The sequence below is a fragment of the Nyctereutes procyonoides genome, unplaced genomic scaffold, assembly GCF_905146905.1.
Source record: "Nyctereutes procyonoides isolate TBG_1078 unplaced genomic scaffold, NYPRO_anot_genome, whole genome shotgun sequence".
NCBI classification, from domain to species: Eukaryota; Metazoa; Chordata; class Mammalia; order Carnivora; family Canidae; genus Nyctereutes; species Nyctereutes procyonoides.
In genome coordinates this window covers 1,366,649-1,382,943 of record NW_026575028.1, presented here as the reverse complement: position 1 = coordinate 1,382,943, position 16,295 = coordinate 1,366,649, and the positions used below count along the sequence as shown (strand labels likewise).

The following is a 16,295-nucleotide window of genomic DNA, read 5'->3' as shown; positions in this document are numbered from 1 at the left end:
ATTTATGCACTCAACATAGGAGCATTTAAAAATATAAAGAAAATATTAATAGACATAAAGGGAGAAATTGACAGTAATATAATAACAGTAGGGAACTTTAATATTCCCCTTAACCAATGGATAAATAATGCAGAGAATCAATAGGGAAATATTGGCCTTAAATGACACATTAGACCAGATGGACTTAATAGATATATACAGAACATTTCATCCAAAACAGCAGAATACACAGTCTATTCGAGTGCTATTTCCAGGATAGTTAGGTCACAAAACAAATAAGTTGAAGAAGATTAATTTCACATCAAGCATCTTTTCTAACCACAATGGTAAAAAACTAGAAATTAAATACAAGAAGAAAACTGGAAAAAAACACAAACGTGGAGACTAAACAGTGTGTTACTAAACAACCAGTGGGTCAACAAAGAAATCAAACAGGAAATTTTTAGAAATACCTTGAGACAAAGAAAATGGAGACACAATTTTCCAAAACCTATGGGATGCAACAAAAGCAGCTCTAAGAAGGAAATTCATGATGATAGAAACAAGAAAAATCCCAAATAAATCATCTGACTTTATACCTAAAAGAACTAGAAAAAGAGGAACAAAGCCCAACATTAGTAGAGGGAAGGAAATAATAAAGACCAGAGTGGGAATAAATAAAATAAAGATGGGGGGGGGACAAAGAAAATATAATAAAAGTAAGAGCTGGTTCTTTGAAAAGATCAATAAAATCAATAGCCAAACTCAAGAGAGAGGACCCAAATGAATAAAATCAGAAATGAAGGAAAAGTTACAACTGACACCACAGAAATACAAAGAATAAGAGATTACTACAATTATACACCAACAAATTGGAAAACTTAGAAGAAATGGATAAATTCCTAGAAAGACATAACCTTCTAAGACTGAATCACACACACATAAAAATAGAAAATCTGAATATACCAATTACAAGTAATAAAATTGAAACAGTAATTTTTAAACTACCATAAAGCAAAAGTCCAGGACCAGACAGCTTCAGAGGTCAATTTTACCAAAAATTAAAGAAGAGTTAGTACCTATTCTTCTCAAATTATTCCAAAAGATTGAAGAGGAAGGAAGTCTTCCAAACCTATTTTACAAGGCCAGCATTACCTTGATACCAAAACCAGACAAAAATACCACAAGAAAGAAAATTACAGGGCAATATCTCTGATAATATAAATGTAAAAATCTTAACAAAATATTAGCAAACCAAAGTTCAACAATACATTAAAAGGATCATACACCACAATCAAGTGAGATTTATTCCAGAGATGCAAGGATGGTTCCACATCCGCAAATTAATCAATGTGATACCTCACATTAACAAAACAAAGGATAAAAATCATATGATCATCCCAATAGACGCAGGACAAGCATTTGACAAAATTCAACATTCATTTATGATAAAAAAAAACTCTCAACAAAGTGAGTATAGAAGGAATGCATCTCAACATAATAAAGGCCATATATGACAAGCCCACAGCTAACATCATACTCATACTTACTTCCTGTAAGATCAGGAACAAGACAAGTACATCCACTCTCACCACTCTTATTCAACATAGTTTTGGAAGTCCTAACCACAACAATTAGGCAAGAAAAAGAAATAAAAGGCATCGAAATTGGACAGGAAAAAGTAAAACTGTCACTATTTGCTGATGACATGATACAATATAGAGAAAACCCTAAAGACTCCACCAAAATCTGTTAGAATTAAAAAATGAATTCAGTAAAGTCACAGGACGCAAAATTAATATACAGAAATCAGTGTTTCTGAACACTAGTAACTATCACTGAAGAAAAGAAAACAATTTCATTTACAGTTGCATCAAAAATAATGAAATATCTATGAATAAATTCAACCAAGGATGTGAAAGACCTGTACTCTGAATACTGTTTAAGACATTGATGAAAAAAAAAAAAGAGACATTGATGAAAGTGGGGCACCTGAGTGATTCAGTAGGTTAAGCATTCTGCCTTTGGCTTAGGTCATGATCTCAAGGTCCTGGGATAGAATCTGCATCAGGCTCCCTGATGTAGGGAGTCTGCAGGAAGTTTGCTCTTCCCTCTCCCTCTGCCCTTCCTCCTCTCACTTGTGTTCTCTCTCCCTCTCTCAAATAAGTAAATAAAATCTTTATTTAAAAAAATTGATGAAAGAAATTGAAGACATGAATAAATGGAAAGATCTTTTGTGCTCATGGATTGGGAGAATTAATATTATTAAAATGTCCATAATGCCCAAAGCAATCTACAGATTCAGTGTAATCTCTATCAAAATATCAATAGCATTTTTTCACAGAACTGGGACAAAGTATCCCAAAATGTCTATGGAACCACAAAAAAATCCAAATAACCAGAGAAATCTTGAAAAAGAAGAACAAAGCTAGAGGTATCATGCTCCATGATTTCAAACTATACTGCAAAGCTGTATTAATCAAAAACAGTATGGTACCAGCATGAACAGAGACACATAGATCAATGGAATAGAATAGAAAGCCCAGGAAAAAACCCACACATATATGGTCAATTAACCTATGACAAAAGAGGCAAGAATATATAATGAGGAAGTTTCTTCAATCAGTAGTGTTGGGAACATTGGACAGCTACATGCAAAAGAATAAAACTGGGCCACTGTCTTACACCATACACTAAACTTAAATGAAGACTTGAATGTAAGAGTGGAAACCATAAAACTCCTGGAAGAAAATATAGGCAGTAAGTTCTTCAACATCGGTCTTAGCAATATTGTTAGACCAGTCTCTTCAGGCAAGGACAAAAAGCTAAAATAAACAAATGAACTTACATCAAACTGAAGTTTCACAGAGTGAAGGAAATCAACATAATGAAAAGACAACCTACTGAGTGGGAGAAGTGTCAATGGGCTTTGTTTCTCCCAGGGGCTCAAGGAAAAAACTGTTCCACACTTCTCTTCTAGCTTCTAGTAGGGGCCAGCAGTGCTTGGTGTTCCTTGGCCACAGCCGTTATCACTCCAGTCTCTGCTTCCCTCTTACATGGACTTCTTCCCTGTGTCTCTCTGCATCTTCTCCTCTTATTATACAGACACCAGTAGTACTGGATGTAGGGCCCACTACATCTGCAATAGACCCTATTTCCAACTAAGGCCACATGCTAAGGTTCCATGTGGACATGAATTTGGTGGGGACACTATTTAACCCACTACAGAAAATAAGCAAGGATATTTGAGCATTATTTTAATTAGGACTCTTTTATTGCATATGTCAGAAACCACTAACTACCTTAACCAGGAAGGACACTTAACCATGAAGGATTGCCTCTATAACTGGAATGCCCAGGACTATCATCTGGCTCCATGTACTGTTTGGATCTGACAGGAGACTCAGGGGCCCATCACTGTCCGTCCATTGCCACCTCTGCTTACTCCTGTTGGGAGCCTCTCTGGTGTGGCCACAGGGCAGATTGCCACTTAGACAATCTAACACCAGAGCTCTCAACTTTGCTGCTTCTCCTGTGTAGTAGCAATAAACATCCCTATATTTGTTTCCCATTGCTGTGTAATTACCACAAATTCTTTGGCTTGAACAACACCTAGTCATTAGCCCACAGTTCTGTAGGTGGGGGTCCAGCCATGGATTAATTGAGTTCTCTGCTAAGAGTCTTCCCAAGCCAAAATCAGGGTACTGACGAGCATGTGTCCTCTTCCAGAGGCTCCTATCGCATTTTTGGAAAAATTCATTTCTTGCCATTGTAGGACTGCCTCTCAGCTGGGGACCATAGGGCCCCCCAGAGGCTGCCTCTCTCCATTCAATTCACAGCATCTGTGTGTGCTTTCTCCCAGGCCACAGCAGTCACCTCTCACTCCTCCTGCTCCCAACTGGGGACAAGTCTCTACTTTTATCTTTTGATCTCCTTCATGAATTACTTCTTTTATTAGTTTTATTTTTTATTGAAGCATAATTTACATATAACATATTAATTTCAGATGTACAACATAATGACTACATATTTGTATATATTGAGAAATGATCACTACAGTAAATCTCATTAACATCCACCACCATATATAGTTACAATTTTGTGCATGATGAAAACTTTTAAGACTTACTCTCTTAGCAACTATCAAACATGCAGTACAGCAATATTAACCATAGTCACCATGCTGTACATTGCATCCCATGATTTACTTATTTTCTAACTGGAAATTTACACCTGAGAACTCTCTACTTTTAAAGAGTTCATGTGATTAGGTCAGGTCCATCTAGATAATCTCCCTATTTTAAGGCAATAGGAGCCACATAATATAATCTAATCACAGGAGTAAAATCCATCATAGCCCAGGAACCAAGTAGGGTGTGTGTATATATATCAGTGGTGATGGGAGATAACTTAAGAGAATCTTAGACTACTGCCCATCACATCCTCTCTTACAGCTACTATACCACCAGTGTCCCAGAGGCCACATGGGATAGGCACCAAATTAAGCCTGTTTCACCAGTCGAGAAAGTAGACCCAGAGAATCTCCAAAACAGAACCCAGTGTGTTCTGATTCCTGCTTCTACACTGACATTTTGCCACCTATTCCCCACAGGACACTCAGCAACGAGCTTTGACCTCAAGGTCCCCCTGCATATGGATGCTTTGTGTGGGGGGAAAACTTTTGATCACCCATGGAGGTCCATGAGAAGTGCCGGGCACCAGAGCAGCCCCTCATACTCTGGCAGGTGGTCATTGAGCTCAGTCCGGCCAAGTTATCTGGTCCGCTCCAAGTGCCACTCATGAGGAAGCAGCATGTGGGGTTGAAGCATTGCCACTGGCTGGCCCAAGCAGCAGGCAGGGAGGAAGAGAAAGGAATGGCACTGGACAGGGAATGGAGGGAAGGGGAAGTAGGAGCATGGAGAGCAATACAAAGAGAAAGAAGATGGAGGTGACAATGTGCAGACTGCAGAGAAAGAAAGTGAAGATGATAGACGAGGACTTTCTGTGGGCAAAGGTGCCACCAGAGGAAGCTTCCCAGTCTGCACAGAGGGACCTACCTATGCACGGGAGGGCCCCCAAGGGACTGATGATCATTTTCAGCCTTGCATCTTTCTGCCCCCAGGGAACCTAGAACAAGCCAACGAGGAGCTGCGGGCCATAATCAAGAAGATCTGGAAGCGAACCAGCATGAAACTGCTGGACCAAGTGGTGCCTCCAGCGGGTGGTAAGTGCTCCCTGGATCTCCACCCTCTTGGCTCTTGCCTGGTTTCTGAGTCCATGAGGCTTGTGGGAGGCCTGCTTTCCCCCAGGCTCATCCCATGGGGCTCTAAGGCCCTACTGGTTGGAAGGGACGAGGGTGAAGGCCATGCCTTCACAAACTCAAATACAAGATATCAGGTTGGAAATCTGGTCTAATCATGCATTTCACAGACCAGAATTTCCAAGGGAACTCTGCAAAGTATAGGTTTCCCCATAAACTACCAGGAAGGTTGCTCTGGAAATAATGAGGACCCAGAATAAGAGTTCCCCCAAGATCACCTCTTGGTTGAAACTCTTTTCATTTTTCCTAGGGCAATACTTCTCTACCCTCTCAAACCCAGAGCCCCTTTTTATAACGAACAGTTTATAATGTACCTACTACTATCCTGAATGAAAATCATAACCTTCCAACAGATATAATTTCCAAAATATTAATATAACACTTTAATATAAAATACATTAAAATCAAATGTTTTTCAATATATACATGCTCAGACATGGGTTATGGCACTATGCCAGAAGTTACAGTTAACTGATTAAATACTTTCATGCATCCACTTATATTGAGTAAGACAATACTGACTATGTTGACTTTTTTTTGTATTTGTCATTTTGAAGTAAAGGATAACTAAGTATATTAAATAACATAATATATACACATGTATACATACATATACGTACATACATGCACAAATAATATAATACACACACATGTACATAGAACACATGCAGACTGATATAAGTGGGTCAGGTACAGCAGGTGACTCAGATACCACAAGGAGCATTGCTATCAGGGATACAACTTTCCAAAATGTAAAGCCATCTTGGTGAAGCAGAAACAAAGTAAAATATGGTTTTCTATCAATTTATGCAGCAGTTATATTCCTGGAAAATTCTGGATATATTAAAACCAGGCAAAAAATCATTTTCTGATCATATGTAAAATGAAGCTAGGTCCTTAGCTCAAGTAATTATAAACAGGCTATTTCCCCACATGGACATCTAGCAGAATGCAAATCTATCATTTGTTGTGCAAAGCATGCCTGTGTTATAAGGCACACATCTCGAACCACCTAATGCCTACAGCACACTATGACAACTAAAAAAATCCCACACGTTCCCAAATTACTCCTTAAAATGTGACACCAGCCCCACTGAGAACCACTTCCCAAAGGAAGCGAGACTAGAGCTCAGTGAAAAGTCATTTACCTAGACAGGCCAAACACCACGTGATGTTTTGCATACATTATTTAATCCTTATAACATTTCTGTGAAGTTTGCTCAAGAAACTGAAGTTCTTAGAAGCCATGTAGCTGACCTAGGGCTATAGGGTGAGTACCCGGCAGATTCGGAATTCAAACCCAGGTCTGAGGGACAAAAGAAATCCATGCTCTTTCTGCCCTGCAGCTCTTCCTCACTGGCTACTCTAGACAGAGGACTCAGATTTTTCTTTCCCACACGGGAATGAGGCGTTTGCCATGTAGAAGGTCATGATTGTTGTGACTTGGCTATTCTTAAGGGACAACTAGGAGTAGGAGAACCATCTCAGACCCTTGTATCTAACCTACCAGCTGTCCTGTAGGCTCATTTCCCTGAGAAGAAAGCTACTTGTAGGACATGTAGGGTTGTCCTTGGAGATTTATTGGCTTCTCCACCACCTGGTTCATTCCCAACACAGAGGCTGATTGTGTCCTGTGTGACTTGGGGGTAAGCCCAGCAGGGGCCCAGCCAAACCACGTGGTAAGAAAACCCAATCTGTCTGGTTGAAAGAAAAACCAAAACTCAGAGAAGAAAGGTACTTCTACCAAACCCCATTTTTAAGTAGAGCTGTTTGTGCTTAGGGTACTGGTCAATTTATAATGGGCACCTCAAGTTTTGGGATCAAAAAAAATTAGTGAGCTATGTCAGGTTTATTTGTTTTTTTGGTTTTTTGGTTTTTTTTACTTTTTTAAGGGTTTTTACACCTTTTTGCTTTTTTTAAAGCAAGGTGAGAATTTTGACAATAGGCTACTTCTGTTAAAAAAAAAAAGAAGAGGCTAAGAATACGTTTGTTTATTTGCAGAAAGATTCTCTGGAAAAATAAGAAGTTAATTTTAAAAAGGTTATCTATTAAAAGATCATAACTAGGCAGATGGGGGAAGGGTGGGAGAGAGACTTTTCACTGTACACCTTTTAATATATTTTTGCCTTTTTGAACCACGTGAAAGGACTACCTCTTTTTTAAAAAATTAAGTCTAAAAACCTTAAGAAAGCTTGAATGCTGAAAACAGTGAATGAAGCCCAACTGAATTCCCCCATAACCTCCCCTGTGTCCTCTCTTCTCCTGTCTCAGATGATGAGGTCACGGTTGGCAAGTTTTATGCTACTTTCCTAATCCAAGAGTACTTCCGGAAATTCAAGAAGCGCAAAGAACAGGGCCTGGTGGGCAAGCCTTCTCAGAGGAACGCCCTATCCCTGCAGGTAAGGGGCGAGGAGAGGGATCCACACCCTAAGGAAGGGCCTGGTCACCTTCTTCCAACCTCTGGCCAGGGGTCTCAGCAGTGGGCTGGAGGCCAGGTCTCTCCAGAAGGAAACTTTCAGAAAGCTCCAAGCCTTTCCAGAGGTGTGTGTTTGAAGGGGGAACACACTGCTTCCCACACACCTTGCCTTCCTCAGTCCTGCCTGTTCCAAGCCCCTTCCCAATGTGCCTTTATCCTTCTTGGGTGGAGAAATGGATTCTTCCACTCTGAGGCAGACAAGCAAGGCCCCGAAGCACATCCTGGTTAGCTCACACAGATAAACCCTTGGGAGGGCCACCTGCATTATGCAGAGGTGGTGGGTCAGGCGGCTGGCTGTCCCTCTGGGTTTCAGGCTGGCCTGCGCACGCTGCATGACATCGGGCCTGAGATCCGACGGGCCATCTCTGGAGATCTGACGGCTGAGGAGGAGGTGGACAAGGCCATGAAGGAGGCTGTGTCTGCCGCCTCTGAAGACGACATCTTCAGGGTAGGTGGATGCCACAGGAGTGCTCTCTTTTTATAAGGTTCAGTTTGAAGGAAGAGGGTGGGCTGGCATTCTGCCAAGAAAATCCAGGGAGAAAGCCCTGAGCTCTCTGGCAGATTCCAAATTGTTCCCACTCAGCTACTTCCTATCCCTCTGCCCTCTCCAAGTCTGACTCCATCTGAAGCCTGGGCTCCCAGGACATGGCAACTCATAGAATGTCACTGGCTTTCGGAGAAAGAGGGAAGGAGCTGTTTTCTTAAGGGAAATATTTCCTAGAAGAAGCATCTACATTAGAAGCTGCAAAGCAGTGGGGCCCCTTTTGGCCACTTCTAACCTATTTTGTTTGCCAACTTTCAGAAATCTGATACATTCAAATAAAAATCTAGACCTCTGACTTCTCTTTTAAAAATCAGAGAATCTGACTTATGTTCCCCACATGGCAGCAGAGGAGTAGAGCCCAGCCGCAATTGTCCCCTTGAGATAAGCATGTGTTCTCCAGGTCACAAAAGTCCCCTCCCACCTTCTTTCCCTCCCCTCTCCTGGATATGGAGGCTGAGTCAGTTCGAATAGTGGAAAACAACCCGACTCTCCCAGAATGGTGGAACTCTTAACATCCTGTTCTCTGCATTCACTGTGGTCCCTGTGGACCCTGAAGGTGTTTGGCTAAAATCCCTCTAAAGCTAGGGAGAAGCCACTGACCATGACAGCACCAGAGCCCTGCTCACAGCTGCCCTGCAAGCCCCGGCTCAGGGGTCCTGCGCTGTGGGGTCACGGGGAGGGAAGACAGCCTGCCCTGCCCGTGGCTGCCCTGTCATCACCATCCTCCTTCTCATCACTGTGAAATGTCTGTCGCCGAATGGCCTCAGGGACACAGCGCCATGCTAACACTGCCCCAGTGAGACCCCACAGACCAACATGCCGATAGCTACTTGCCCACTCACCCCAGGACAAGGAAAGGGAAAAAAATGGTGGGCCCCGATTTGAAATCTCTAAGAATCCTGCCGGGGGTGAGAAGGCCATAGAATAATTAATGGAGTCAATGTGTCCTCCTTATTCTCAAAACCATTTGGCCAACATAGTTTCTAGCTCAACGAGCCGGTTGGATCTCCATTTTTAAAATTCTCATTAGAACCTCTGGTCCCTCTGCCCACAGCCCTCCCAGTGCCTGGCAGACTCACAGCTGCCAAACCAAGCGACTGGCAGTAGCCAAAGCTCGCCACCCCACACTGATCCCTGAAACTTAATCTCAGTCCTCGGGGGTTTGCTGGAACGTCCCAGGGCAGCAGCCTTCCTGCCAGACCAGTTCCCTCAAGAGGTCCCTCCCTGGTGCCCCAGCAGTCTCAGAGGGGACCCCATGGGTCCCTCCCTCTCCCGCTGCCAGGCCATGCAGGTGAAGAGCTCCCCGACTGCCCTTGCTGCCCAGTGGGGCCGCGCTCTCTGGAAGGCAGACAACCTTCGCCTCCACCCACCCCTCCCGTCTTGCCTCCAGAGGGCCGGTGGCCTGTTCGGCAACCACGTCAGCTACTACCAAAGCGACGGCAGGAGCGCCTTCCCCCAGACCTTCACCACCCAGCGCCCACTGCACATCAATAAGGCGGCCAACAGCCAAGGTGATGCCGAGTCACCATCCCACGAGAAACTGGTGGACTCCACTTTCACCCCCAGCAGCTACTCGTCCACCGGCTCAAATGCCAACATCAACAACGCCAACAACACTGTCCTGGGCCGCTTCCCCCCACCCTCTGGCTACCCTGGCGCTGCCAGCACCGCCGAGGGCCACGGAACCCCCCTGTCTCCTGCCAGCCGGGTGCAGGAGGCTGCATGGAAGCTCAGCTCCAAGAGGTAAGCGGGAGGGTGAGCATCCAGGGCCCATGTGCAGGGGCCCTGAGTGCATGGGGGTAGAGTCTGGCCCCCAGGCCTACCACTCACCCCTCGAGCTGGGGTGGAGGCTGCTGCCCCTTCCCCTATTGAGAGATAGGTAAATGCTGCCTCCTGATCTTGCCCTTGACGACCTGTGGTAGCCACCCTTGGGGGAAGGCGCATGGCCCCGTGGCAGTCAAGTGTCCTGTGGTGTGTACCTCTGGACAGACCTCCTATGCTCTCTCATGCTCCCCAAGCAGAGGAACCCAGCCCCTGATCCCCAGGATGTTGGTATCCTGGCTACACAATAGACTCTGTTCCCCCGGACTTTCCCAAATCTGCACACACCTGGCCTTTGGCCTGCTTAGGATGGGAATGGAGCTACCACCTCTTCTTTACATCCTTCTCAACCCTCTTGGGAGAGGCATCTTGGTGGCAGGAGGCCTTTGCCATAGCACTCGCCCGCTTGCCCCAGTGTGGGATCATTCCTGGGAGTTTGGCTGATCTCTCCCACCTCCTGACACATGCTTTTTTCCCCCACCCTCTGACCCCTGGTGCTCCAGGACACATTGCTATGGTATACCGGGACGGTAGGTGCCTCCTTCCATGCTCTGGGCCTCAGGAAGCACAGCCTGGTCCTAAAGGGACTCCTCTCTGTTTCTATCAACAGTTCTGGGTTCCCAAGGCCGGGTGGGAGAGGATATGCCTCTGCATCTTGCCCCCTCCGCCTTAGTGGAGCTGCTCTTACAGGGCAGGACAGCACCCCCACCACAGCCACAGCAGGCTAGGCAGATCGCCAGCATGCCATGTTTTTGGGCACATCTCCCCTGCTCACGAGCTTAGAAAATAATCATGAAGTGTGAGTGTCTTTCTGGACAAATGTCCTGAAGCTGCTTTCATCTAAGGAGCCAGCATACCGGCCCCCTGGCTTTCAGTTCTCTTCTTAACACATTTTCAAGTGACCTCGTGTAAGCTTACATGGCCTGGGCACTCATTGGTGTCTGATGACAGCCAAGTGACGTTGGCCATCAGTCTACCTCACTGTCTGGAAGAACGGCTGCTTAAACCACCCAAAAGCAGTGTTGGGTGAGTCCTTCTACTCAAGAGATATATACTAAGGCCTTCTATGCACAGGGCAGTGTGCTCAGCCCTGGATTTTTTATGCTGATCTGAAAGGGTAGCTTTGCACAGGGGAATATCAAAGTTCAAGTGGCTGACCCATGCCTGTCCTGGTGGTCCCCTCACTTTTCTGCAAACCCCCTATGACCTCCAGGGACTCTGTCCTAGTGTCACCCTCTCCCTTGCTCTGCTGATCAAGACCTCGTCTTAAGGAAGGCTCATTGTGTCCATCATTAGCAACTCACTGTGAGCTAACACCTCCTTCAAAGGGTATCTTCCTATTAAACTATGTTCCATATTAAATGAAGGGACAGTGGTTTTTAGAGACACATCAGGGGATTTTCTACTTCTCCCCACAGATACCTCTATCTGTGAAATATGGTATACACAAAGCACCTAGCACAATGCCTAGAACATATAAAAAAAATGCCTAGAACATAGTAAGTGCTCACTAAGCATCAGCTCTCTCCCTTCCCAGCACAGTGATAAAAACAACACTCAAGACCATAAGCTTCAGCTTGGTGAGGAGGAAAATCTTAACCAAAGTTGTAGCTCTGGGGCCTCATCCTTCATGGCGTAGTTCAAGGCTAAGTGCAGTGGCCATAGCAATGGCCTTGCTATTGCTGGGGCTGGGCCAGCATGTCATGTACACAGCAGCCTCCAAGAAGTGGTGTTGCCTGCCTGCCACCATTCTCTGTCTCCAGCTCATTCCATTATGCCTCCCTAAAACTCGTCTCACATCCCTCTCTTCCCACCAATCAAGAGCCTTCAACATTTCATCTGTCCTTACCATGGGATGGGCAGCCATCTGTTAGGGCCTGCTCCAGAGAACCTGGTAGGTGCCCCGGAAGGGTAGCTTCTTGAGTTGTAACAGCTCACAGGCCCCCGGTCAAATCTAGGGCTTTGATCCAGCACTCAGCCCTGAGAGGATAAAATGGGATCTTCACGGGTTTGGGAGTAAAGTAGGCCCCAGCATTCAGGATCAGTAGGAAGAAAAACAGAGGAAGGTACAGATGGGAAAAGGGAGAACACACCTGGACCAGAGCTAAGAAGACATGTCCAAATGAGCAGGAGACCCTGGCCTGAAGGGTGAGCAGAATAATCCTAGGCACACCCTGGTGCAGGAGGGTCTCGAGCTCAGCAGGGACTCAGGGTGACTGCCCAGGAGAACAAACCCATCGATGTGAGGCTTCTTGTCTGTGCCGTCACTCCAAGGAGCCCATGTCAAACCCAAAGATGTGGCAGGATGTGACACCAGGAACTTCCCAGCTCTGCCCAATCAGCACCCAGAGGCCTGGCTATCTCTAGCAGAGGGAGAGGACAGCCCTCTCAGGGCCCACCCCGACCTGGACAGAGCAGCCCAGGACCCTGTTCTAAAAGCTGGTCCTTTCCACCTTTCAAACCCCATCTCATCTGCTACTTCATTTGTTATTCACGATAAGCCTTTGAGTCAAGCAGGGCATATGTTACTCCAGTTTTACTGATGGGTATACTGAGGCATGGGGTGGGCCAGTGACTTCTGCCAGAGGGCACCTGAATTAGGGTCAGAACTAAAATCTCCTTGGGTTCTAACCCAGAGATGCTTGTTCCACATGGAATCCTCATCTTGATCTTACTGCTTCCGTGGCTCTGCTGCTTCATCAGGGAAGAAGAGGCCACAGCAGTTGTGTGTATGTGGGCATGTGTGTGTGTGTGTGTGTGTGTTCACTGTGTGAGTATGTGTGTGCATGTGACACCTCACCTGCTGAGGGAATGATGGGGATTAGCAGGTTCTGACTACATATCTCCCCCTTGGACACTTCAGGTGCCACTCCCGGGAGAGCCAGATAGCCATGGTGTGTCAGGAGGAGGTCTCTCAGGACGAGACCTATGACGTGAAGATGAGCGAAGACGCCGAGTACTGCAGTGAGCCCAGCCTGATCTCCACAGAGATGTGAGCTCTGCTGCCCCAGCCCCAGGCCAGCCCACATGTAGGACAGGCTCTGGGGGTGAAGGGCAGCCCCCTGGAATCCCTGCGCTCGGTATCACCTGGGGAAAGGAGATCGCATATCAGAAGAGAGCCTACAAACGTCTATCACCTTATTAGAGAGATGCATGTATGCCCCCCGCCCCACACACAAACACATACACACGTGTGTGCATGTTCACACACATGCACACACATACACATACACACATACACACACGTATATATACACACATACACATGAGCATGCACATGTTCACAATATATGTACACACATGTATATGTTCATGTACACATGTGTGCGCATTTTCACGTATATACACATACATGTGCACATGCACATGTTCGCATGCATGTACACACATGCATGTGCACATGTTCACGCATACATGTGCACTCGCGCACATGCAGATACACGTGTGTTGTGCATACACATGTATATATGTACATGTTCGCACGTGCTTACATGTACACATACATGTGTACATGCATGTACGCACAGGTATCTACACATGTTCACACATGCATGTACTGTGTGCACATGCATGTATACATGTGTGTGCGTGTGCATGCACATGCATGCATATGTATGTGCACACATATGTTTGCGCTTTCGTGCATGTGCACATGTATATACACATGGACATGTTCACATATGTGCATGTACACGCATGCACACATGTATATGCACATGCTCACGTACACATGCATTTACACATGTACACATACATGTGCGCGCATGTACATATGCGTACATGCATGTATATACGCATGCACATGTTCACACATACACACACCTATACACACGTTACACACACTGTCTCTGGTTAGCTTGGCCTTTCCTCATGATACAGTGCTTTCAGGAAGACTTCAAAACATTGTTTCATAAACTTTTTTTAATAAAAACAACTGTCATAAGTATATTTTATAATAAGGCTCAGTACACAAGCATTGACACATTTTTTTAATATTTTTTTTTTGTCAGTGATGGAATTTTTAAGAGATGGGTTTTTTTTTAACTACAGGTCTAGACCCCATTAGCAGGTTGTGACATTTACTTAGGTTGTGACAATCACCACTTTTTTATTTTAATGTTTTACTGCAAAGGTACGTGAACACCACCTGTATACACAAACCTAGATGAACATAACAAGTAGGCCTCTTCACACCTTCTTTTGTTTTATAAAAGCTTGAGTTTTCTGTGGGACTGTCTTTCTTGCCCATTCCAGCAACCGTGTCCCAGTTAACTTGGTTCCTTTTCCTCCAACCTCAAAATAAAATCAAATTCCTCTCAGGTCAGGGGCTCAATTGAAAGTGTCTAGCGAGTGAAGACAGCCCTGTTTTTCAAGAGGCCTCCAGCAGCTCTGTGAGCTTGGCGAAGGGTTTTGAGTTCAGCTGCCAGGATGATGAACCATCTGAACAAACTGGACATCCACCATGGACCATGTGGGATTGTCTTTTTGCTGGATGGGTCATAATGGGGACTGTTTTTCTCAAACTGTGTGTGGTCTGGGGATGCCTCTCTCACAGGCCTCGTTAAGTCCTGAAATGCCTGGTTCTTCACAGTTGCTATGCTAGAAGGCTTCATGGCTCCAAGGAAGTTTTGGGCCTCAGAGTCGTGAACACCATCCCAGCATGCTGTCTCCTTGGGCTGTGCTTTAAGATCCCCGGTGCTGCACATCACATCAATACCATGTCTAGTCGGCTTTCTGGTTCTGACATCATCAGCCAGTAACTGCTCAGACTCTTCCCACAGTTTTTAGAGGCTTCTGAGGGCTGGAGTTATTTGCTTGAGCTGATGCCCCCCACTGGGTTCTTAGTCTTGGTTCGTTTTCTACTGGCCCCTTATTATCAACAGCCCCAGCCAGCCTCTTCCCTGATCTAGGCACGGCTTCTCTGTGGGGGCTGAAGAGCAGAGGATTCTGGAATCAACCAAGAGATACAAGAGACAACTCTATATCTGCCCCCCAAAAGCCCCCATCAGGTGCCAGAAGTCCAGGCCGTGATCAGTACTTTAAAAGAAAGAATAGCATAGTACAGAATAGCATAGGTTAGAATAAGACAATAGATAACAGTGTATCCAATGTCACAAAGGTAATATTTAATGAAATATTTGTTTAATTGCCAATATGTATGTGAGTGTACTGAGTCTCATAAAATGTATTTATGACTGTGAGTTGTGTTCAAAAAGTTTAAGGTGTGTTGTTTTAGAATCTTTCTTAAAAGCGCCTTATAATAAGGAAGGACCAGCCCTCAGCCTTTTGATTTTTAGAGGCTGCAAATTTTTTACATGGCCATACACCATAGAAATCAGGAAAAGCATACGCTTCAACTCATTTTAGCTCTTATTGAGTGCTTAGTGCATCCCGGCATTCTGCTAGATCATGAATAAACCGGCCTCGGCACTCAAAGATATTTTACAAACCAGTTAAAATCTCAGAAGAGGCATAACAATGAAAGGGACAGACATTCAAAGCAGGTCAAGGTGACCTTAACAGGCACCTGGCACAAGATCAAACAGAAGCTGGTCTTCAAGAGTGGGTACAATTTTCATAAGAAGAAAATATAATAGGAAGAGCTTACCATGTTGAGAATGAGAGGAAAGGTTTGGAGGTCTTTAGTCAGAAAATTTCCTGCACATCTACAAAGGCTCAAAGCCAGTATTCTAGGAGCAGGGAAGGCCACACAGTCTCAAAGCCTGTAGAGTCACATCAGGGACAGAGTCCGTGGCCTCATCTGTAAAATGAAGGGTTAACACGCACCCCTCTTCTTGGACTGCAGGTCACTCCCCCGGTGACTGTGAAATCAACTTAGTGGGTTGCAACTGATATTGTTTAGCGAAATAGAATAGACTAAGGTAGCATAGAAACCACCAGAGGGCAAGGCATGCAACGAAGGTAAGTATGGTTCAAGAAGTTAAGTTCGAGTAGGTGTTTCTATGTATATGGGACTCTGTACAGTATATTTCTCATTGTGAGCCCCCATTAAATGGCCTAGCCACCAGCATGTAGACAGATGCCCCCTGAGGCCCCTCACAGCTCTGCTGTTCACTGACCAGCTGACTGGATACTTGTCCATAGGCAACTGCTTCTGTGCCTTGATGATGAAGCGGGCTGGCCAGGGAGAAACT

At 45.1% G+C, this 16,295-nt stretch overlaps 1 protein-coding gene and 1 pseudogene across 1 annotated transcript in view; one reads left to right on the top strand and one right to left on the bottom strand.

The window, feature by feature from the left end:
- CACNA1C (calcium voltage-gated channel subunit alpha1 C) overlaps positions 1–16,295 on the top strand; it is a 754,651-nt gene that overhangs the window by 725,597 nt on the left and 12,759 nt on the right. The window contains 5 exon segments of the mRNA XM_055315403.1: positions 5,102–5,203; positions 7,571–7,698; positions 8,089–8,223; positions 9,710–10,062; positions 13,004–13,132. Of these exon segments, the coding sequence (XP_055171378.1) occupies positions 5,102–5,203; positions 7,571–7,698; positions 8,089–8,223; positions 9,710–10,062; positions 13,004–13,132 (847 nt within the window).
- On the bottom strand, positions 14,090–16,243 carry LOC129503487 (thymocyte nuclear protein 1-like; annotated as a pseudogene).